Source organism: Pogoniulus pusillus, chromosome 27, assembly GCF_015220805.1.
Source record: "Pogoniulus pusillus isolate bPogPus1 chromosome 27, bPogPus1.pri, whole genome shotgun sequence".
Lineage (NCBI taxonomy): Eukaryota > Metazoa > Chordata > Aves > Piciformes > Lybiidae > Pogoniulus > Pogoniulus pusillus.
Genome location: NC_087290.1, coordinates 92,451 through 116,661, shown reverse-complemented (window position 1 = coordinate 116,661; position 24,211 = coordinate 92,451). Strand labels below are relative to the sequence as shown.

General features: G+C 46.6%; 1 protein-coding gene across 2 annotated transcripts in view; it reads right to left on the bottom strand.

The window, feature by feature from the left end:
* ANKFY1 (ankyrin repeat and FYVE domain containing 1) overlaps window positions 1-24,211 on the bottom strand; it is a 37,755-nt gene that overhangs the window by 4,687 nt on the left and 8,857 nt on the right. The window contains exons 4-23 of one of the 2 annotated variants that reach the window (XM_064166306.1): window positions 22,930-23,068; window positions 20,940-21,063; window positions 18,277-18,426; window positions 16,897-17,062; window positions 14,607-14,811; window positions 14,054-14,122; window positions 13,193-13,392; window positions 12,717-12,814; window positions 12,098-12,320; window positions 10,766-10,864; window positions 7,957-8,110; window positions 6,964-7,132; window positions 5,938-6,056; window positions 5,465-5,621; window positions 4,360-4,560; window positions 2,897-3,073; window positions 1,900-2,047; window positions 1,551-1,641; window positions 746-870; window positions 335-481 (exon numbers count right to left, since the gene is read on the bottom strand). In XM_064166306.1, the coding sequence (XP_064022376.1) occupies window positions 335-481; window positions 746-870; window positions 1,551-1,641; window positions 1,900-2,047; window positions 2,897-3,073; window positions 4,360-4,560; window positions 5,465-5,621; window positions 5,938-6,056; window positions 6,964-7,132; window positions 7,957-8,110; window positions 10,766-10,864; window positions 12,098-12,320; window positions 12,717-12,814; window positions 13,193-13,392; window positions 14,054-14,122; window positions 14,607-14,811; window positions 16,897-17,062; window positions 18,277-18,426; window positions 20,940-21,063; window positions 22,930-23,068 (2,961 nt within the window). The remainder of the gene's footprint in view (window positions 1-334; window positions 482-745; window positions 871-1,550; window positions 1,642-1,899; window positions 2,048-2,896; window positions 3,074-4,359; window positions 4,561-5,464; window positions 5,622-5,937; window positions 6,057-6,963; window positions 7,133-7,956; window positions 8,111-10,765; window positions 10,865-12,097; window positions 12,321-12,716; window positions 12,815-13,192; window positions 13,393-14,053; window positions 14,123-14,606; window positions 14,812-16,896; window positions 17,063-18,276; window positions 18,427-20,939; window positions 21,064-22,929; window positions 23,069-24,211) is intronic. The other variant, XM_064166307.1, reaches the window with a different exon arrangement.

Here is a 24,211-nt window from a genome sequence, read left to right as displayed (position 1 = left end):
ATTCCAAGTTAAAAACATTATCTATCTCTGAAGCTACATTAGATTGTGCCACCAGCCGGAAGTCCCCATGTAAAACAGAATATTCAGGAGTTAACACAGTCCAGTTGAAGTCTGCAATTACTGTTGTGCAAGTCAAATGTCATACAATCAGTTGTGTTGGAAAAGATCTCCAGTCCAACCATCAACCCAGCCCCACCACAGCCATTAAACAACATCCCAAAGTGCCACTGCTACACATTTCTTAGCTCGTAAGCTGTCCACAGTTCTTTCCTGCAGTAAAAGTGTCTCAGAAGCATGAGCTAAAAAATTCCCACCTGCAACTTCTAGCACTCACCCAGCAGCCTGAAGAGAAGCTGTTTTGTGGCAACTTGGTAGTTGAAGATGTTGACTCCTTGATTGTTGTTGACTCCAAGCCTTGCCCCAGCTCTCACTATTGCCCGACACAGGTTGGCATTTCCCTTCATGTAAGCCAGCAGCAGCACTGAGAAAGAAAAGCCAGAGACTGCTGCTAGCAGGGTGCTGGGGCTGGGTTACAGTGGGTGCAGACTGGTTTGGGTTGGAAGGGACTTTTAACCTTCTACGGTGAAGGACATCTGCAACTACAGCAGATTGCTCAGAGCCACAGAATGTTTTTGCCTCTTCCTGTGTTTAACACACACTACACTTAATTGCAGCTTTAAAAGTGACATCTCGTGAATATGGCTTGAGGAACTTCCCAGATTAATAGCTGTTAAATGTCACCTACCTGTGTTTCCTTCAGCATCAGGTTTGTCTAGAGGATATTCTGGCATACATTCCAGGAAGAGGTCACAGATGGCTGCTGCATTATCCTTCCCATATTGGCCCAAAATATGCATTGGTGACTGGCCTCTGGGAAGAGAGTTTGGAGTCTTGATCAAAGTCTGATTGCTGCTCCAGTTCCTCAGCCAGCCCTCCTTGTTTTTGTTTTGGTCTGGTTTGGTTTAGACAAAGCTACACCCAAGTAACTCAGTACCTCACACCCAACTGCATCCTTCCTGTATTCAGTAACTGTAGTAAAGGTGTCTAAACTGTAGAAACACTACAGCTCAAGGCAGATCTTTGGGGTTCATCTAGTCACGGAATGGGTTGGGGTGGAAGTGACCTCAAAGCTCAGCCAGTTCCATCCCCCTGCAATGGGCAGGGATACCTCTCACCAGCACAGGTTGCTCAAGGCCTCATCAAACCCGTCCTTGAACACCTCCAGTGAGAGGGCAGCCACAACCTCCCTGGGCAACCTGTGCCAGACTCTCCCCACCCTCGCTCTCAAGAATTTCTTCTTGATCTACACTCAGTCTCCCCTCTCCCAGCTCAAAGCCATTGATCCCTCTTCCTGTCACTCGCAGCCCTTGTCCAAAGTCCCTCCCCAGCTCTCCTGTAGCTCTCTTCAGGTCCTGGAAGGCTGCTCTAAGGTCTCCCTGAAGGCTTCTCTTCTCCAGGCTGAGCAGCCCCAGCTCTCCCGGCTTGTCATGTCAGCACGTATCTTGCCACAGCTTGAGGCTCCTTCAGCCTTTTAGGCCTATGGTCATTACCTAATGTTGAAGGCTTCTGCATCCACATTACACTCTGTGAGGAGGACCCGGACGTTGTTTAATCGACCGTGCATCACTGCCAGATGAAGAGCTGAAGAAGACAAGAGACGCTTCAAGAATCTCAAGTAAATGTCAATGATAATTACACCTTGATAAAATTAAGTACTCCCCTTCCTTTCCCCCCACATTCCCTTTCCAAAACCTCTTTGTCCAGTTTTGATTTTTTGGATTTTAATTCTCTCTCACCTCTAAAGAGAGTCTGTTCAGTTGGTTCTCTCTACCATGAGCAGACAGCATTAACAGACCTGCTGAAGTCTCTACCTCCACTTGCACAACTGCAGAAATTTACCGTTATTGCCATTTTCATCTACAGCTGCAAAGTCTACTCCGTTCTCCAGGAGGACTGAACAAATTGTGGGCAGATCTTGCTGGGCTGCTAAGTGCAGAGCAGTCTGACGGTGCTTAGTCAGCTCATTCACCTGGGCACCTGCAAGCAGCTGCCAAGATACAAGAAAGAATATGTTAAGAGACATCCATAGGGCTACTAAACAGTTTACTTATGTCTGTGAATGAAGCACACAAGACTGCACTGTACAGACATACTCTCTGGGACACAAGCAGAGATAAAATGTTCTTGTTACTGAGCTGCTGCAGTTTGGCACTTTCTGCTGATTTCACCATGAACAGAGTCCTGGAGCAGGCTGCCCAGAGGTTGTGGAGTCTCCTCTGGAGAGATTCCAGACCCACTCCTGACAGTGTGATCCCAGGCAGCTTGCTGTGGGTGACCCTGCTTTAGCAAGGGACTTGGAAATGGACTGAAGCTTGAGGAGGGCAGATTTAGAATAGATACTAGAAAGAAATTCTGTAGAGTGAGGGTGGTGAGACACTGGCACAGGTTGCCCAGGGAGGCTGCGGATGCTCTCTCCCTGGAGGTGTTCAAGGCCAGGTTGGATGAGGCCTTGAGTGACCTGTTCTAGTGGGAGGTGTCCCTGCCTACGGCAGAGGGTCCCTTCCAACCTAAACCGTTCTATGATTTTGAAGGTCTCTTCCAACACATTCTATGATCCTCTGATGACTAAATGATCCCCAGAGGTCCCTTTCAACCCCCACCCATGCTGGGATTGCATAATGATCTTCCTTTACAAGTGAGCCAGACTGCCCAGGGACTGCTACTGAAGATCCTCATAGGCAGGCTACTGACAGCTCAAACAGTGCAAACTAAGCAAATGACCCACAAGCCTGAGCTGTTTCAGAGAAGCTGTTCCACCTTGAGTTGACTCCTGCAGCCTGTGCATGAAGGCAGAATATGCCTCTGAACAGGGGAAAAGTAACTCTGCAGCCCATACCAGGTTGCGCACGATGATCTCTGAGCCAGCCTGCACAGCCAGGTGCAGAGGGGTGAGCTTGGAGGCATCCTGTGCCCGTGAGTTGACATTGGCTTGGACACTGATCAGGAACAGCACACTCTCAATGTCCGAGTTCTGCACGGCCACGTGCAGGAAGTTTCGGCCCTTGTTGTCAACCTGTGGCAGAAAGGAGGTGAGAGCTGCAGGCTGCTCTGCAGGAGGGTGCATATTCACTTGCTGTACTTTGGGCAAACTACAGTCCTGTTCCCTTTACTGCTTGAAATCAGAAACTTATTCAATGGCTGTGACCACCAGATAAATGCACTGAGAAATCAGTCAGCTGCAAGCACTCACTCCAGCCTGCTCCAGACTGCTTTATAACCTCACCATATCTTGACCACACACTGGAGAGTATTGACAGGTTAGCAGCTGTTTTAGGTACTGAGCAGCACTTAATGACCAACTCAGTTACAGGAAACAAACTGAAACCAATTAGGCAGATGACAGGGAAGAAGCAAAATGCAATCCTGCACACAGATGCAAAGTTTGGCTCAGTCCCCAGTGCGTGCTGCTGTTATCTCTGCCTTGCTGCTGACGATAAAGCACCTTCAGAGCTGGCTGCATTTGTAACTATGTTCTAGGTCTATTCCACGAGCTCATTAAGCACTCAAATATTTCAACAGTAATTAAATTTACATAGAGTAGGAAAACAACTCCTGAATACCTACAGGAAGGCTGCAGAAGGACTTTTCCTGAGGCTGTCTCGCAGTAGGACAAGGGGGAATGGTTTGGAGCTTAGGCAAAGCAGGGTTAGACTGGAGCTGAGGAAGAAGTTCTTCTGTATGAGGATGGTGAGACTCTGGAGCAGGCTGCCCAAGAAGGCTGTGGGTGCCCCCTCCGTGGAGGTGTTCCAAGGCCAGGCTGGATGAGGCTTTGAGCCTTCCTAGTTTCAGAATCATCCCTGCCCATAGCAGGAGTGTTGAAATAAATGATCTGAGATCCCTTCCAGGCTAAGTGGTTCTGTGGTTCCTGCCCAAGTGTCACAGAAGGAGCCTGAAGATACATGTGGAGGTTTTGGAGTTTAGCAGTGCAGCAGAGCATCTATTTGCTCAATTATTTGAGGTCAGGGTTTGATAGCTTTAGGAGAGCTAGCTCAGATACTTTGAGCTAGTCCAGCACAAGAAAGGAGCAGAGTTAGAACTTCCTCCTTCCATGCACGTGCCTGTTGCTAATTCAGTGCTGGCAAAATGAAGTAAGGTCAGATGTGACACAGACTGTTGCTGTTCCTTACTCCATGCATATCTGCACTTCCCAGGAACCTCAGCCACAGAGAATTGGCATCTGGCAGATGTCACCACACCATAAAGCTATGAGAGGATGGAGCAGAATTTGCTTGTGGAACATCTGTTACCAGACTGGTGCAGTAAGGGAACCAGCATGTTTCTGAGCACTCCCCAGCTTACCTGCTCAGCAGCTCCTGGTTCCCTCTTCAAAATTGCTTCAGCTGCTTTGTTGTTTTTGTAAGTCATGGCACAGGCAAAGGGAGTCATCCCCTGCCTGTCACGTACACTCAGCTTAATGTCTGGGTGGGAAATCATCAGCTGAATGATGACATTATGTTGGTTGCTAATGGCAACATGGATTGGAGTCCTTCCTTCTGAATCCTAGGAGGAAAGCAGAAAGTTTATTTGAATATTCAGTAGTACACAAAAATCCTTCCCCACGTCTGAAGGGTTAAGGACACTTCAGTTTAGGTAGCTGGGACAGCCAGCAGCTGCAGTGGGAACTCAAATCTAGAGCGTCAAGGAAACAAACTGGGACATGTTTCTCCCTATAGTTTGTTCTCAGTCCTGTGCAGTACAGTCCTGAGTAACATCTCCCATCTAGTCAGACATTTGTGGGTCAGAGATGAGGTCAAACAAGTAGTAAACTTAAACAGGGTGTTCAATCACTTGCTGTACCAGGCAGCAGTTTACAGCCCTGCCTGCTCTGTCATTCATTTGGATGCCACTTTCAACAGCATCAGCACCCAGAAATGCTATGCACCCATTTCTTTTGTTGCTGTTTGTCAAGCTTCTGATGGGGATTACTACGTTATCAAAACAGAAGCATAACTCCTGCTTGCATCACCTCAGCTTACTCACTAACTGAAGGCACTTCCCAAACACCCTTGCAAGTAAGTCTTCTGGATTTTCACAGTGGAGCTGATCTAATGATTAACTGCATCAGAACACAGCCCTTCTTCTGCCTTTCATTCATGCCCAGAGCATAAGAGTTTAATCCCAATCATTACATCAGAAAACCAATGCTGGAAGCAGGTTTCTGTGTCATTTTCCCCCAATATGGCTTCCTGATGGGTTCATCATGCAGGCAGAGAAGCACTAGATCTGGTTCCAAGGAACATGGAAGAAAGCAGAAGCACAGCTAGGCCCTGCATTGGCTCAGCCACAACAGGATATTCCTCTTCTCCATCAAGCAAAATATACAGCCCAGAGGAGGTTTTGTGTGCAAGTAGCAGAGGCAATGAACCAACTTCAAAAAGAAACCATGCAGAGTTTCTCTGCACACCTGAGCATTGACATTGGCACCAAACTCCAGAAGGAACTGGATCACCTCTTCGAGTCCCCAGCAGGCTGCCAAGTGCAGGGGTGTCTGTCCATCATGGGCTTCCTCTTCTCCTTCTCCATTTGGACCTGGCTTCCTGGGACTATTCACATCACAACCACTGAAACAAACATAACATTTATCCCAGCTAATCCTGATTTAAACTATTACAGACACAGACCAGAAAAAGGTTTACAAGAGCTGATCCAGAATTGCTGACACATTCTACAAAAGTAGAAGTTTCTGGTTTTAATCTGACTTCTGCCATTAAGATTATGTGAATACAGGTAACAGAATGGGCCTTTAGAATCAGACTTCCAGAAGTGCCCCCTCAACCAATCCCCAACAAAGCACAGACCAGTACCAGGCTGACCACAATCCAGTCCATGCACACATTGCTGGCACAAAGCAAGGTTGGTGCTCGAGGAGGGGCTGACCTGCGAATAAGAAAGCAGGCTATTTGCTCACTGTTTTCATCAATGGCTCTATGAAGAAGGGTTTGGAAGCAGCCACTTGGTCCTGGCCCCCAACAGGTTGAATCACAGCCATGCCTGACCTGAAAGGAGAAGCACAATGAAGCTGTGACTTTTTCCTGATGTCTCCAGCATGCTCCTACTGCTTTACATAGGCCTTGTCTAACACCTCTCAGATGCAGGATTTAGGATGCTTTATCTATTTGTGAAATTCAGTGACTGCCACATGATGGTACTTCAGTGTCTTCTGGACCAAATACTTCATTGATTTACTATTAGGAAGTGTTTAGTAACAGCTGAGATACTGCACCATTTACTCCAGACAGGTCTCAAGTCAGCTCAGCCAACAGCTACCACATTTCAATGACACGCACATAAAGCAGGTCAAGCAGCCTCAGCCAACGTCACCTCTGAAGGCCTGGCTGATTTACTTGCTTTCTATACATTGAGCTGAACAGAGAGATTGTTCAGGACTCTTCCTATTTTATAATCACAGAATGGGTTGGAAGAGACCTTAAGGTCCAACCCCCTGCCAGAGGCAGGGACATCTCCCACCAGCCCAGGTTGCTCAAGGCCTCATCCAACCTCACCTTGAACATCTCCAGGGAGGGGACAGCCACAACCTGTGACAGTGTCTTCCCACTCTCACTGGAAATAATTTCTTCCTCATCTCCAGTCTCAGGCTCCTCTCTCCCACTGTCCCCCCTCCAGTCCTTCCCATCCCTTGTCAAAGTCTCTTCCCAGCTCTCCTGAAGCCCCTTCAGGTATTGGAATTTGTATTCTATTACAGAACTTACTGAAGCAATGTAGCATTTCAAGGCTTTATTCCACTCCTCTTTACAAACTATTTTACAAGGTTTAGACAAGCACAGTTTCAGTGCAGGAGTGCTCTGTACTTTCCATACCTTGAGCCTGGGTTTGCTGCTGAGCCCTTGGCTGCCAGCAAGATGCATGAAAGTGAGACTAAATTGAGTCATGTAAGAGTCTTACCAGAGTTGATGCAATATCTTCTAGGTTGTTTTCTAAGGCAAGCCATAAAGGAGGATTTCCTTTCTCATCTGGTACCGACATATCTGCTCCCCTGGTGCAGATAGCATCAACAACAAGTGGGAGCTGGTTCTTTATGGCCAGCTGCAAGGCAGTTTCTCCATCCTGCGTTCTGCAACAGGTACAGTCAGAAGCATTACCACTGCATTAGCACTTTGGGCCTCTTTACAGCAGTTTACTGATGGAGCAAATAATTCTCTCTTCCTGGTGGTACTTTTGCTGTAGTAAGATCAGATCTGATTTTCTCACAGCTCTGAATTTCACCTTTCTTTTCCCCTCTCCCTTCAGCAGCAAGTGATTGACTCCTCTAGTTTGAGAGACATCAGCGCTCTTAGCTTAGACACAGCCATTAATGGAACAGTTCCTGCAGAGCCTGCCTGCTGCCACAGAAGCGAGCAGACTCATCTACACTGTACTAACACTTCAGCAAGTCATAAATACCAACTGTTACAAACCTGAAGTTAATCAGAAGCATTAGGCAGTTTATACCCATGTCACTCAATTTCCAAGGCAGCCTGTCAGTTGCACAGGCAGAGAAATGTTTTGTTGAGCCTCATATCAACTTGTTTAAGAGATACTCAGGAGACAAGTTCTCTTGGGATCTTGTTGCTAGAGCTACAGCTGATTAGTCTAGATGGTAAGAAGCAGGCAGCTCCAACAAGCTGGCATACAAACTGGACCATAGGAGTACCATGTCCTGTAAGACTTGAGACTGTTAGAGGATTCCATTCTACCTAGAATTCAGTGGCACTTCCTAAGGCCCCGAGAGATCCTACACACAAGTCCAGGTTCACACACACAATGCCTCAGCCATAACAATGCACCAAATGCTCAACTATGCATCAACAAAACCAATTTCAAGCTGTTAACACTAAGGCTGTCATCACTACCTGCTCCTAGATAGCCAGCTGAGTGTGGCACCAACTAAGACCTTACCTGACATTGATATCTGCCTGGTGTTCCAGTAGAAAGAGTGCACTCTTGCTGTCCTGGCGCTGTATGGCCATGTGCAGCAGAGTCTGTCCATCCGACATGGTGTCATTGATGGATGCGCCAGAGCCCAGCAGCTGAGCTGCTATCGTATGCATGCCTGAGGAGAGAGCGCTCATCAGGGCTATGCCTGCAGGTCAGTGAAACACAGGCACTGAAGAACAACACTACACTGAGCAGTCACGATGGTAAGGGGTACACTCAGTCAGCACCAGTAAAGATTTACTTACATCAGCTAAGCCACTTCCTGTCTTGGCCCAGCTCCAGTATTTACTCACAGGCCTGTTGATTATCAGTTGCTGAGTCCTTTTGGTCTTGCTTGAAGACATAAGTTATGGCCTAGTATATAGCAGAGCTTTCCCTGAAGTTCTGCCAATCTGAATGCACTGGAGTTCTCCTTAACCACAATCTACCTGCTCCTTCACATCACTTCAGCCTCCTATGCAACAAACATGGTAGCTTTGGGATTCCTTTCATAAGCTACTCCTGTGCTAGTTTGAAGCTAGCTAGAATGTTTTGGTGAGAAGAATTAGATCACAGGCTGTGAAAGGGAAACAATGGTTATGTCTACTTCACTCATAGGCTTGCCGAGATGTATGAGAACAAGAATGTAAATATAGGTAATGCAGTCGCTGCCTGGGCTTTGGGCTGTGTTTCTCTCTCTCTAACCTAACCTGCCATCTTTGTGACTAATCCACCTGCTTCCTAACCCCCCTGGCCGACCCTCCAATCTTCTTTGGGCACAAGGCAAAGTCTCGGGTAAGTTAGAGGAGTGCGAGGAAGGTGGAAGGGCAGCCCCTCCTGGGGACTCAGGTGTCTGGGAGGGGAGTTGTGTTTCTGTAGTACCTTTTACCTTGTGTATCTCTGTATAGAGCTGTATCTGCTGTGAATATCTGCTTGTATATTAAGCTAAGCTGTCAGTATAAAGCTTCATTCAGTTTCCAGAGCCATTGAGTCTAGTCTGGGTGATTTCCAAAGTGTAGGGGGGGCAGGTGTGGTGGAGGGTTGCAAAGCCCTCTTGTACAGCTCTCATTTGGACAGAACTGTGGCTCACAGGACCATCAATCGCAGGGCTGAAACCTTGCTCCCCCCCGCCCCGATCACCCATCTGCCTGGGAACTGACTAAACCGCCGTTCCTAGCTGTGGGAAGATTTCTCTCTCAGAGAGGCATAAGCTGTAAACATGAGCCGTTGTTTTGGGAAAAGGACCTTGGGTCGGAGACACTGTGAGCACCCTACGCACACCTGCTGGGGGCTGACCCACAGGTCAGCAGGTTGTTTTGGTAAAAAATGACCTATCTGTTCCGTACACATAGCTTTGAACCAATCTGTATTGTCCACTTGTGCTAGCATCAGTCTGGCTAGATACAGCTCTTCTGGACACTATAAAAGACGCTGCATTGCCTTAATAAAGCACCTTGCTTGCACCGCTCGCTCACACACACACGGCACTCGCATTGTACTGATCGCACGGCACGATTATAGAACCGACTCGTCAGCGCTCCGATCCTCAATCTGCGCCAGCCTCCGGAGACCCGACACCCAGTTTGGCTCGGACCCGCGGAAACTCAGACAGCGCGCCCTAATCCACGATATTTAGGACCTTTCAAATTGACTTTGGCCAGTGAGTAACTGAGAAACTCGAATAATCTCTCAAGCCTACCCGTGGCACTTTCAGGCCACAGACTCTCTTCCTGAATCATTTCAAAGACTTTGCTAAATTCCTGATTTATTAGACGTAGACATTCTGTAATAATAATCTCTCAACCGCAAACAAAGAACTTGTGTGGGGTAGTTATAATAAAGTTTGGGGAGGGGGAACTCCTAGTATATAATATTAAATCTTTTTAAACTCTTTCAAAATCGGCCTCATATTTCATTCCCCCAAAACCCAGACAAACTACTCCATGACAGCAGGTAACACCCAAACCATCACAACGCCCTTGGCTCTTGCTGCATTAGATGGCCAGTTGATTCCTTCTGTCTCAGAAGCAGATAAGGGCAATGGCGAAGGGAAAGCTACATTTTAGTTTCCTTTCATTAGGAATGAAAGTGAAAAGCCTGGACAGCTGATGTTTTTGTTACAAACATCACACCCAGCACTCCTGCACAGAACAGCATCACTAAGCACTGCTTCATCTCCTCAGTCCAGGGGATGAGCAGTTGTACCCCAGACAGTTGCTGTTTCTAGCTCAGCAGGACCACACTTAAACTGATTCAGTAGTAACTACACCTCCTCTTTTGACAATGTCCTGATAGTGCTGAAATGTCACTTGGCTGCAAATAAATGGGTTTCTTTTGAGGAAAGTCATTCACCTTCACATCCTAGGCAAGAAAATCTCTTCTGAATCACTGTTTCAAGTCACATTCTCTTGAAAAACTACCTGAAGTAGCTCACCTCTCCTCTGGAAGGTTTTGCTTCGTTAATCAACACCTAGAGATGTTAACCGTGGACAGCCAGAGTGATCTGACATGGAAATCCCACGGAGCTCACTGTGGAACAACTCCAGACCTATAAGTACACCATCAGGCAAGAGGTGCCAAGCCAGCTGTAAGTCAACAGACTTCTAGCTCTGACTTGCTAACAACAAGCTGCAGATGTCCACATTATTGTAGAAGCTGAATCATCCTCCAAAACTCCCCCAACAGCTTCTCAGTAGCAGCAGAAGTCACAACATGAGCACACCTTTGCTGCTTCTCTTTGAAAGTTTTATCCATATCTCTGTATATTCCCATCTTCTAAGAGGGCACATACCTGTCCAAAGTGCCAGTCCCAGCACAGTCTGGTCTCTTGAGTCCTTCAGACTGAAGTCAGGAATGATTTGCAAATTGTTGGTTGCATGAAGAGCGTTGGCTACACAAAAAAAAAATAAACAGAGGAAGTTAGAGCATTATTGTACTTCACCTGTAGCTGCACACCAAGAGCTGAGGAGTTCCAGGATCCCATTCTGCAGTAAGCAGGCCTCTTGGCAGTCAGATTGAAAGATCTGAGCTAAATACCTTGCTGAGGAGCCGGGACATTTAGCCTTCAGTTAAGTACTACCACTACTGCCTCATCTTAGCACCAGCACTAAAAACATGCCATGTTCTAGACAAGAGGCTTCACCTGCCCTCTTTACCTCCACATCCAATCAGTGGTATCTACAAATCCCTGAGAGTGAAGAGATGAAGGTGTTCTATGAGATAGTGGCATCAGCTCAGCTTCTGAGGATGCAGAACATTTTCAATTCACCTACTCCCTTCTAAATCCTTTCCCTTACTGAAGGGGACAAAACCAGCACTGCTTCAGCTGTCAAACTCCCTTTCTGCTGCAAGAAAGAAGTTAAACTCATAGCATTTAATAAACCATCACCTGCCAGTATCTCAGTACTTGGGTCTTGACTCTACAAAAAAAAAACTCCTACTGCAAGAGCTGAGGGAGGCAGAACAAAGTACCTTTATTCTTACTTGATTCCAGTATTTGCCTGAAGTGAATGCTTAGACTAGAAGAGAAAAAGATGTGTTGTGAAGCTAGAAAACAGCCTAGGGCTGAGTGTTTACATCTGTTACCTACAGTGGAAAATTTAAAAAGAATCATAGGCAAGTTAATTTTCTAGCCTTAACAAGCAGGTGATGAGTTCAAGACTGTGTTTATCTGGGATTCTTAATTGCTCTACTTAAGTACAGGAAAAGATGTCTCATTATTCCAGCGAGACAGAGTCTTCCAGTATCTGAAGGGGGCCACAAGAAAGCTGGAAAGGGACTTTTAATAAGGAAAGGGAATGGAAAAGTGGAAATTGAGACTGCGGATTAGGACGAAATTGTGGACAGTGAGGGTGGGGAGACACTGGCACAGGTTGCCCAGGAAGGCTGTGACAGTCCCCTCCCTGGAGGTGCTCAAGGCCAGGCTGGTTGGGGCCTTGAGCAACCTGTGCTGGTGGGAGGAGTCCTTGCCCATTGCAGGGGGCTGGAACTGGATGATCTTTAAAGGTCCCTTCCAACCCAAAAAATTCTGTGATTCTATTATCAGAACATCTAAACAGCTTAGATGCCATCTTGACATCAACCCACCAGAGCTTCCACATAGGCTGAATGAAGAGAAACCTACCTTTCTGCTCCAGGATGACTGAGACCACGTCTGGGTGATTGTATGCAATAGCCATGTGGAGGGGAGTTTGCAGGTACATGTTTTCTGCTGTTGGGGAAAACATGTCCTTCTGCCCAAGAGCTGATTCTGCTGTCTGGATGTTTGGATTGGCTCCTTGTTGCAGAAGTTCTGCTGTCAGGTTTGCCAGGCCATGCCTGCAGGCTGTGTGGAGTGGTGTTTCCCCCTTGAACAAAGAGGGCACCAAGTTAACAGCTTGAGACATGAAGATAAGTCACTTTTAGACTACCATGCCCACAAAAAAACGGCGAACTTAATTCCTAGTAGCTGAAGCCCCTCACGATTTTTAAAGTACATGGGTTAACCTACATTAATGATTTTATGACATCAGGCACTGAGGGAAGCATTAAAAAGCATGTTAACAACTGGTGGTGCTATGAGAACAATGCCAGGAGTATGCAGCAGTTTTCTGATCACTAGCAAACATCTGAAGAGACAGAAGATTCAGCAGGTGTTCCAACATGCTTTAACCTATGGCTAGCAACAAGAGACCTTTGCTATCTTCTTCCTGAAGAGACAAAAGGGAACTTCCAGGTTATAGTCTAGAAGTTTGTGCCCTTACCCATTTGTTTTGGTGGTTGACTTTTGCTCCATGAGTTGCTAGGAAGAGGGAAGCTGCCTCGTTTCCTGCACCAGCTGCCCTCTGAAGCAAGCAGTTTCCTGGAGAAGAACCATAAACATTGTTACAGTGCTGCCCCAGCCACACTCTGATGCCAACCAGTGCACTAGCACCTTCCCAACTACTTTGCAACTCTCACACTTGAAGATCAGAGGGAAAGCCTTCCCTACCGGTAGTTCCTTGCCCATCTGGGCTACCATTTAGCAATTTTACATCGAAACTGTGAAGAGAACACTGGGACCTGGTGAGGGCACACTCAGCTTTGGAGTGTCATTGTTCCAGCTCCAAGAAAAGCTACTACCACCTACCACTCCTTATGCAGAAAATGCTGCTGTAACCTCACTCAGCTCCTCAGAGCAGTGAGCATTAAGCAATTCACTTCCAACCCTTCCACTCACAGAAACAAACCCTTGCTTTACCTGTCAGTGTGTCTGGAGCATCTGTATTGCTGCCTCGTTGGATCAGCCTTGCTGCAAAGCTGTTCTCATCAAAGGAGGTTCCATTCACAACCGGAGCATCCTCAAAGGGGTTCACAGACTGGTCTGATGACACAGTGATAAACTGAACTGCCAGCCACAAAGCTGTGCTTCCTTCATGATCCTTCAGCTCCAAGTCTAGTCTAAAATAAGAGTTAATTATCCCCACTTTATACCTTAAAACATGGCTCAGTGCTGCAGCTCAGGTTTCAAGTATCTGAGCAGCTGTACAGGTTTCTCTGGTAGCTCACTAACAAGCTTTGCTTGCCAAGCAGCCTGCTGCAGCTCCAGTTACTTCAGAGAATTTGTGAGGGCTCCGAAACAAGCAAGGCACCTTTGAGTCACTGCTAAAGTTCATGGCTCCCGAGAGAGGCACTGCCCTGGAAGACTTGGGCTCCCACTAACTGTAACAAAGCAGCAATTCATCTTATGCCAGTTCTTGTACACAGTTCATTCAAATTCAGCTGCCTATATTAGTCTGCAACAGAACCCAAGCTGAAGTCAAGAGATATTCAAACATCTGAAATGTCTCCTCACTCCTTTTGGCTCCAGTAACTGAAGTTAGTGCTGTCTTTCCCTCAGCCCTCTCTGAAAAACAGCAACACAGGCTTTTGGTGACTTACTTGGCTCCTAGCATCGTTGTGGCATCTGAAGCTATGCAAAGCCTTTGCACTTTTGCATCGCAAGCCTACTGCTTTGCCTTTGCTATCTCTAGGCAAAGAGGCAGAGAAGAGTTGTTACAGCAGTTTCCCTGTCTCCACTGCAGAAGGGCGATGGGATACTTAGCATTGAAGGGAGACTTACTGTTTGCACTGCAGAAGCTGACTGAAGACAGGTTCATTCCTGACCACAACTGATACATGCAGTGGGGTCCTGTCATTGAAGTAAAGCAGTTATATCAGTAATTAAGATTTGTTCCATGGTCATCAACATACCCCTACAGATTTAAGGGGTCACCTTTTGACTTTCAGGGAAAGGGCACAAGCACATCTTGGAAGAGCAAGCAATCCCTTCAGTGAACATGATTCCAATCCTTTTAGTGTAAAGACTTGCTGCCCGCCAGCACCCCCACACAGCTGCCCTTCAAGGAAAAAGCACAAGAGCCTGGCCCAGCTGAAAGGGGATGGCTGACACACTTGTCTGCTACATCATGTGTGTGCTTCTTTGCCAGCCCCACCTAACCTGTAAAGCAGTTTTGGGGCCCCACACCTCAGTACCTTGCAGGAACACCACGTTCTTCTAATATCAGCCATGCTTTGCTGACAGGCCTGAGCAGGTTCTCAGCAGGCTGCATCTGACCACTGCAGTACGATCTGCAGTTCAGCTGGCAGCAGACCTGGCTTCACCCAATGTTTACCTTCCTTTGCTGTCCTGCATGTTTGGATTGGCTCCTGCCTGGAGAAGGGACTCTGCTATCTGTGCCATCTCTGCCATGACATCTGGCAAATGCTTCTTGGGGCTGTAGGATGCCACAAGGTGCAGAGGAGTCTCCTGGTCTCCCAAGGTAGCAGCATTCACACGGGCACCGTTTTTAATGAGAAAGCTGGCAGCAAACTTATCTCCTTTTACAAAACAAAAGGAGGTTATTTGTGCACCTGTGCCTCACATAGCCTATATGCACAAGACCAGAAAGTGGACACACACTAGGTTCCTCCAAGCCATACAATTGTTCTAATCTCAAGTGTCTATTCTTAGACTAACCACAGGTCACTTCAAGAACATTTCACTGCAAAGTCAAAATTAAAACAGTTCCTAACAGCCCCCTAGAGAAAGTGTTTTTCCCAGAGGTTACACAGAATTCAAGTTCACACACTAGTTTAAGGTGATGCTGAGTTTGCTAGTTCCTCCATCAGGAAAAAGCCATCACTGCCTTAGGGCACAACTCAACAAAGTGAGAGACTAAACTCAAGTAGGTTTTGAACAAGAGGGCATCAGTCAAAGGTTAGTCGTTATCTGTTCAGCTTTGCAAAAACCAAGCAACAACACAGCCTTTGCTCCAGGACCACAGGGTAAGGGCTTCAGCCCTTCACCCTCATGCACAGCATTCCTGACAACTTCTCACAAGTCCGAACTTAGACTTACTTCAGTACCTGAAGTGCCAAGATGCAGAGAATGACTTAAGGGTAACATGAGTTGCCCTTATGCCACAGACATCTTTGAACAGACACTGACAGGGGGCTTGTCCTGAACATGAGACTGAGAGCAAAGGAGGCTGTTTGCCTGGTGAAGCAATGTAAACTGCTGGGTTCTCTCTGCCAGCAAAAGTACATTTAGGTTGCCCACGGAGGTGGAGTCACCGTCCCTGGAGGTGTTCAAGAAACATGTGGCCATGGTACTTGGGGATGTGGTTTAATGGTCATGGTGGTGTTGAGTTGATGGCTGGACTGGATGATCTCAGAGAGCTTTTCCAACCACAACTAGTCCATGACCTTTCTGACTTCCACATCTGCTGTTCCCCCAGTCTCCAATGATCATAAGGAGCAAGAATCCTGAGGCAAGTTCAGGCACTGCTTTAGCTGCACTTGCAGAACATGTGACAGCTACAGTGAGGAGCTCACTGTAACTTTAGTTATTGAGAAGCAAGCATTCATCCAGAGTTCCAGCTCAGACTGAAAGCAGACATTAGAACTTGAGGCCAAGTGCCAGGATTAAGCAGGAAGAGCAGCCTGCTGCAATCCCTCTTAACAGGGCTGCAGCCATCACAACACTGACCTATGCCTGAAGGTCTCTACTTCTGCTGCTGAAGTTTCACTCACAGGATCAGACACCAGCATTACCCTAGTTAGATATGTAAGAGATTAAAGAAAGAACTGGGGGCTGCATTTTGAGCTGGCAAAACTTGAGAATTCTTAGAGTCCAAAACCTATGAAGCTCTGCATCTGTAGCACCACAGCAACCCTGAGTGGCATCCTGTGGTGCTTGGCTTTCTGGAACAGAGTTGTCAGAGATAGCACTGCAGGCAACCAGCAGCACAAGGTGCTCACTAAAGATTTCTACCTGACTTTGGTGACAGGCCAAGATACCACTGCTCCAAACCCTTCAGAGTATTGCGGCCATGACAGCCAGGTGCTGCTGTGTTCCAGTTTTAAGATGCATTTTCCACGCTAGGGGGGAAGAACAACTCAGGATAACCCCATGCTTGTAACTCAGGCTCCACACTGCACACCAGAGGTCTGAAGGTAATCTGATTGGCTTAGAGGCACCTCCACGTGCTCCTCATCTTCCAGTCAGTTTCTCCTTCCCTAAAGCTGCTTTCCAGTAACAAGGACCCTTGCTGTTAACCACAGGCATAAAGAAGCATGTGCTGTATTCAGACCAGGTCTAGAAAAAGCCTTCAGCTTTCTGACTAGGCTGCCATGCTTGACCACATGGCAGACAGACATCACCTTATCAAGTGTAAATATTCCCAGTGCCTCCCTACACTTCTTCCTGCAGCAGACACTATGGGACTGCATCTGGATGTTGTGCAGGGAAAGCTGTGCTCACTTATCCCCAAAAAGAATTAAAAGTGTTTTTTAAAAAAGGACAAACTCCATCCTTGACTGCAGTTTTCTACCTGAATTGTCAGCTGTGAAGGAGTAGTGTGGGATATGTTCCCCACTGTAAACCACTGCAAGCTAAGAAGGTTTCACATCCTATTTACTTACCCCTCTGGATGGCTTTATGTAACAGACTCCAGCCTCTCTTGTCTGCCCTGTCTACATCAGCCTTGTGGTTGACCAATGTGGTTGCAATACCCTCCAGCCTTTGGGCAAGGGCTAGATCCAAAGCAAGATCTCCACTGTGATCCAATTCATTCAGCTTCCCAGGAAGCTACAAGACAAATTCAGTCAATTGGTATTAGAGATCAATGCTAACCAGCCTATTTCAGACCTCCATCACTAGACCTTCAGCTCAAATACAAAATGCAATATGCTGCATCTTACCCAGGAAAGCAATCAGATGATCAGCACCACCATATGCAAGTCTACTCTGACATTTGCTCATTGGAGAGCCAGGAGTGTGGCTGCCAAGGCTTGTTTCACCTCCAGGAAGCAAGCCCTATATTCTCTATGTGGGCTTGTTCAACATAGCACTAGCAAGAATTATTCAATTCTTCTGTTAAGATACCTCAAATCCCAACTGAATTAGCACCTACGGATGATCACAGGTCTGCAGCACCACTCCACAAGGACAGACTGAGGGAGCTGGGGCTGTTCAGCCTGCTGAGACCAAACAGCAGCCTTCCAGTAGCCAAAGTGGGCTACAAAAACACTGCACAGGGACTATTTGCAAAGGCCTGCAGAGACAGGATCAGGGCAATGGTTTGAAATGAGAGCAGAGCAGATTGCAATTGGATGCGAGGAACAAGTTCTGCACCATGAGGCAACAGGTTGCCCAGGGAGGTAGCTGAGACCTCATCCCTGGAGATCATCCAGCTCAGGTTGGACAAGGCTCTAAACAAGCTGCTGCGATGGAGAACCACAGGATATTACAGGTTGGAAAGGATCCCCACATATTGAGTCCAATCCAGCCGTCAGAGCTGACTGCAGGTGCAGAGTAACATCAGGGGGTGGATTTTATTAGATATGAGGGAATGGCTTTGAGAGGGAAGAGGGAAGACCAAGAGTGGAGACAAGGAAGAAATTCTTGACAGTGAGAGTGAGGAGAAACTGACACAGGCTGCCCAGGGAGGCTGTGGATGTCCCCTCCCTCGAGGTGCTCAAGGCCAGGCTGGATGAGGCATTGAGCAAGCTGTGCTGGTGGGAGGTGTCCCTGCCCATGGCATAGGCTTGGAACTGGATGAGCTTTAAATGTCCCTTCCAACCCAAACCATTCTGTTATTCTATGATCGGTTGCATACAAAAGGTTTTAAAGGTGTTATGAATCATGAATTAAATCTCTCTAGAGGTCTCCATTACATACACAGACGTGATAAACAAGTGAGAGCCAGTGACAAAGAAATTAGTAACAAGGTTCAACCTGGGAGCCGAACCCATTATTTGAAACAACATTCCAGAGGCTAGGCTGAGTCAGTCTCACTCTACCTGTGAATCCATTTCAATGAGATACAAGAAGACCACATCTTCTCTCTCAACTTTAATAGCCTTGTGCAGAGGATATTCTGTCTTGGACTTGAACATCTTGTACAACAACTGAGCACTCATGCTGCTGAAATCTTCTTTACGCAAGTCATCCTGGAAGCAATCAGAAAAAGGTAAGCAACACTCCTGTCTTATCCATAAACACAGCACTGCACACTGGAATGCAGGTCCACAAATCAAGGTCAGAGGAAAGCTGCCTTTTCATGACATCACAGCAAGCAGGAACAGCCCAAGAGAGCTTTTTTAAAAAGCAGAAAGGAACACTCAGCAAGTTTCACATCTTACACTTCAGTGCCACCAGCAGTTAGAGAAAAGTTTCCTTTTGTCTCCAGACAAGAAATCAGCCCTTTGCCAGATACTGTGGAGACAGTCAAGAAATGTGGACATGGCACTTAAGGACATGGTTTGATGGCCATGGTGTTGGGTTGGTGGTTGGCCTGGATGATAGACGTCTTACCAAATAAATCAGCTCTAGGACTGCAGGAGAGCAACACCTGGTTGTTGGGTATAGTAGTGATTCCATAGAACTGCTTGACTGTGGTACACTACTGGAAATTGAAACACTGGAACACAAGCCATGGCACACAAGCTCAGAAGTACTGAGAGAAGATTGGAATAACCTTAGAGAATGGTGTAACAAATATAAACAAATGTAAGGCTGGGGCCTGTGGTTTTCTTCTATCTCTGCTTAGACACAATGTAGGTGTTGATGAGAGAATATGATGAATTTCTACACTAACTAGAATGTAATTTCTAACGCAAGTACAAGTAACCAACTGCAGTTCAATACAATGTGTAGCCTTCTGATGAAAGGTATGAAAACACATTTGGAATGCAATAAAGAGATTAGATTTGAATTGCTTGTATCAAGCTTGTTTTGCCCCATCTCTTCTTCTGATACCCATGGTATTGAAGCCCATGGCATCTGGTCTCTAAAATTCCTCTCTATCTAGACTCAAATCACAGGCTGGAGTCTTCTGACACCACCACCCTGACTGACAATTTCACAGAACTCTAAAAACTCTGAGTAACAGTAAAACAAAAGCTTGAAGTACAAAGCCCTTAAGTTTAGGTTAGCACTCATTTGACTAAAGCTCACTTTGAGGTAGAACAGTGTCAAAAGTAGAAACCAAAAATCAGTAAAGAGTTCAAATGGCTGACCTGAAGGTTCAGGTGCAGGACTTTGTGCACCCACAGGTCAAAGCGCTTTTGCTAACGGCACTGTCCGTGCCATTAGCAAAATAAACATCCACATCTAGAACATGAAAAAGGTTCTCCACCCCCTCTACTCTGCTCTGGTGAGACCACATCTGAAATACTGTGTCCAGTGCCCAGCTCCTCAGTTCAACAGACACAGGCATCTGCTGGGGAAAGTCTAACAGAGAGCTACAAAGATGACAAAGGGACTGGAACATCTCTGCTGTGAAGAAAGGCTGAGAGCCCTGGGGCTGTTTATTCTGGAGAGAAGGCTGAGAGGGAACTTGATCAATGTCTATAGATACCTGAGAGGTGGGTGTCAGGTTGAAGGTGCCAGGCTTTTATGGTGCTGCCAAGTGACAGGACTAACAGGTACAAGTTGAAATGCAGGAGGTTCCACCTCAAGGCGAGGAGAAATTTTATTGTGAGGGTGCTGGAAGCCTGCAGCAGGCTGCCCAGAGAGGCAGTGGAGTCCTCCTCTGGAGACTTTCAAAACCCACCTGGGTGTGTTCCTGTGTGACCTGCTCTGGGTGACCTTGCTCTGGCAGGGAAGTTGGACTCAACCCTTACTATGCTGTGATTCTATGATTCAGTTTAGAGTAACCTAAATCCTCATCCCACCAGTCTGCTGTGGACAAGGCTTATTTTAAAGGCTAATCCATCATTCAGTTAATCAAAACTTTCCTCAAAATAATAGATCAGAGCAAGTGAAACTTCCAAGTTGATGCAGGACTCCTTGCCACTCCCTCCAGGACAGAAGATAAACTCTTCCTTGACTTCCATGGATTATTTTTAGAGGTAAGAGCAGGCCTAGAATTTGTGATCTGTATAGAGAGATCAGCCACAGAGGAACTTCAACAGTTCAGACCTGATAACCAAGCCCCTTGCTCATCAGACACTGTCCCTTTGGCTCACATTCAGGAGCTTTTCACAGTAAAGTGTTTCCAGTGAACACAACTCCTCAAGCAACAGGGAAGACATTCATACCAAGACAGATCTAAACTCCCAAGACAACAGAAATGGCCCTGAGAAAGAGACAGTGAATGTGCTTTGTTTCCAACATATCATTAGGGATTATTGTGGAGAATACCAAACACCACAGAGTCCAAAACTGAGATAGATGGGAAGGGAAAAATCCTTTCTGCCTCAGAAGCAGCCCCTTCACTCACATCAGGGTACAGGGCAGGGAAATGACAGCTTTACCAACACTGGTGCCCCTTACAGACACACAAGGGGCAGCAAACTGAGTCACTTCAGTCCCAGGAAGTTAGGTATCGAGGTAATCCCATCCCAGCTGGAATGTTCAATGCAAGCACACCGAGATGCTTCTGAGGTTACCAGTAGGGCAAGTTAAGAAAAACTTGTACTCTGCAACATTTCTCCTCTTGCTGCCTTCTGGCAGTACTCACCCAGTGACTGGCAATGATCTCAGCACAGTAGTTGAGCAGTGTGCTGGCACTCAGCTCCTCAGCAGTCTGGTAGAAGCGAATGCAATTTCTGACACTGACTAGGGACATGACTCCTTTCTCACACCTGTCAAAACAGAAAAGCCTCTGCTCAGTAATCACGGAATCATTCTAACAGGCATCTAGACTCTCTTCTTCCCAGATGCCAACAGAAAATGGCTTGTCTTGGCCTTGCTTTGCCATGAGGCTAAGTGGCACAAACACCTCAAAGCCCTGTAAGACAGCCTCCAGAAGAGCAGACTCCTGTTAGTCCATCTCAGCTCAGGTCCCATGACAACACCACACTGCAGGAGTGTACTAGTTTGAGCCTAGCTGGGATATTTTAGTGAGAGGAATTAAATTATAGGCTGTGAAAAGGAAACAATGGTGATGTCTATTTCACTCATAGGCATGCTGAGATGTAAACGAACAAGAACACAATTACAGATAACAGACTTGCTCTCTGGGTCTGTCTGCACGCACTTCTCTCCCTAACCTGCTGTCTATGTGACTAATCCATCTGCTTCCTAATCCCCCTGGCCAATTCCCCAAACTCACCTTAAATACAAGGCAAAATCTGCAATAAGGTAGAGAAGTGAAAAGGAGGTGGAAGGGCAGTTGGGAGACCCTCCTGGGGTCTCTGGTTTCTGGGAGGACTGTTGTGTTCCATATTACTTTTTAACTTGTATATTTCTGTATATAGCTGTATATATTAAAAGTATCCCTTTGTATATTGTGCCAAGCTGTAAATATGGTTTCATTCTAATTTTCGACTAGCCTGAGTCTAGTCTGGGTGATTTTCTTAAATGTAGGGGGCACAGGTAACACCCAAACCATCACAAGGAGCCTGCAAGTGGAGACAGACATCCTGGTTCTCCCAAAGGAACCAACTGCAGTTCACTCACTGTTAGGAAGCAGAGAAGATGTCTGTCTTCACAAGGACTGTAGTGATCACAAGCAGCTTTTGTGGCAGAGCTAGAGAAAGGCAAACCAGAAGGGACAAGCAGCTCCATCTGATCTCTATAGTTGTGGAGCTACGAGTTTATGAGAATGAAATACAAGTAGCTTAAAATGAAGTTAAACATGCCAGTGATCTCCAAGCAGATATTCAGGTCAAATAAATGGAAATACTCTTCTCCAGGTGCAGATAGTCACCAAGACACCTAATAATTAATTACAGCACACTGAATATGGACTTGGCACTGAACTACCATGACCAGCTGAGGAATGTTCAGAAGGTCCGACAACGTTTTAAGCTAGTACAAAGCTTGAGGCCAGTTTTAGCATTGACCTTACAGAGGTCAGCTTCTTTGGTCAGAAGAACTGACAGTCATTCAGTCTGGTACAATCAAACCACACTTCAGTCACAGGTTGTCATCTCCTGCTACAGCCTCAGGCACCCCTTGGGCAAGACTGTATCAAAGAGCACTTTGACTAAATTCCATGCTTTGAAGTTTGCAAAGCTTCAACATGCACAGTGTCCTCTCTAAGTGGTCACTCAGAGCACTCTATAGTCAAGGTAACAACCCGGTGTCATCAATCTCTCCAGAATGGCAAAGCACTTTTCTGAAGGGAAGTTGCCACCAAGATGCACAGAACAGCTCTAAGTTAAAAATGTTTCACCTGTGGTATTCTACTACTGCAAGCTCTTTACATTGACTCTTCCTGATACTGCATTTAATTTCTTGCAGCTCTTCAGAGCTTGTCACTAATACACACTGACCTCTTCTTCAGCGTTACTTCTTTGGGAGAGGAACTGCAAAGTAAACAAACCTTAACAGTTTTTCCTTATAGCTTTCAAATGCAGTGCAAGGCTATATTTCCTGTGATAAACTGAACATTATTAAAGACTCTGAAAAAGCCAAATTTTACCCAATTGCCAGCAGCTTACATCTCATTTCTAGTCAAACACAGCTGAAGAGCTCTGGAGGAAACAGTGACTCCCAAGACTCACCTTTCCCTAAGTAGCTGGAGCTGAAATTTATTAGCTAGTTTCATAAGCTGTGTCAAGAAGATATCATCTTCCCTTAGCTCCAGCTCATCTGTGTAGATCCATCGCAGCATTGCCATGGTTACCTCTGGGTCAGCATCTGCTGCAGAGAGCAAGAGGGATTCATAAAACATCCAGAGAATCACCTGTTCAAAGTGTTGCTGTTAATCTGACTGTTAGACTCACAGCTGCCATGAAACAAGGTGCCCCACTGGAACTCTGCTTAGTGTAAACCAAATGTCAGAACAGAGGTAAAAACGGTCAGAAGTTGAAGCTAACCAAGCTGGCTGGAAGCGGGAAGCATTTCTGACACTGAACGCTGCACAGGATGTAGGAAGCTCTGCATTCTACCCACTACACATAGACTGCATGGTTAGAGGATGATCCTAACAACGCAATGACCCTTTAGAGTCTAGGGTCCTTCTCACAGGATTAGAAACCACAACTGCATTTGAGAAGCACAAATCCCCTTTCAGACTTCCAAATGTTGTCCCTTTTCAGGAAGTCACAGAATGGGTTGGAAGAGATCCCAAAGCTCATCCAGTTCCAACTCCCTGCCATGGGCAGGGACACCTCCCACCAGCCCAGGCAGCTCAGGGCCTGGTCCAACTTGGCCTTGGATACCTCCAGGGAGAGAGCAGCCACAACCTTCCTGGGCAACCTGTGCCAGGGTCTCCCCCACCCTCACTGGAAAGAATTTCTTCCTCATATCCAGTCTAAATCTGCCCTTCTCAAGTTTCAACCCACTGTCCCTCCTCTTGTCACTCCCAGCCCTTGTCCAAAGTTCCTCCCCAGCTCTCGTGAAGCCCCTTCAGGTACTGGAAGGCTGCTCTACGTAGTCTTTCCAGAGCCTTCTTTTCTCCAGGCTGAACATCCCCAACTCTCCCAGCCTGGGCCCATAGGGAAGGTTCTCCATCTTGATGGCCTCCACTGGACCTGCTCCAGAAGCCATATGCTAAGAGCATCTGTGGTGCAGTAATGGTAACCACTTCAGAGTACTTAAGTTCATGACACTCATCACAAGCCTGATGTTTTTAAACAGCAAGAAAATTAGAAGCCTACCTACAAGAGTGGAGATAGGCCCAGGGGCCAGAGACCTTTGTCACCTAGTCAGAAGTACATAACCCTCCTTCCAAGAATGTAGATGCAAATTACTCCACAAGACCAGAGCACTTAAACACTCCACCATTTACTTAGGACATTAATAGCTCCAAGTGCAGGGTGCTGCACTTTGGCCACAGCAACC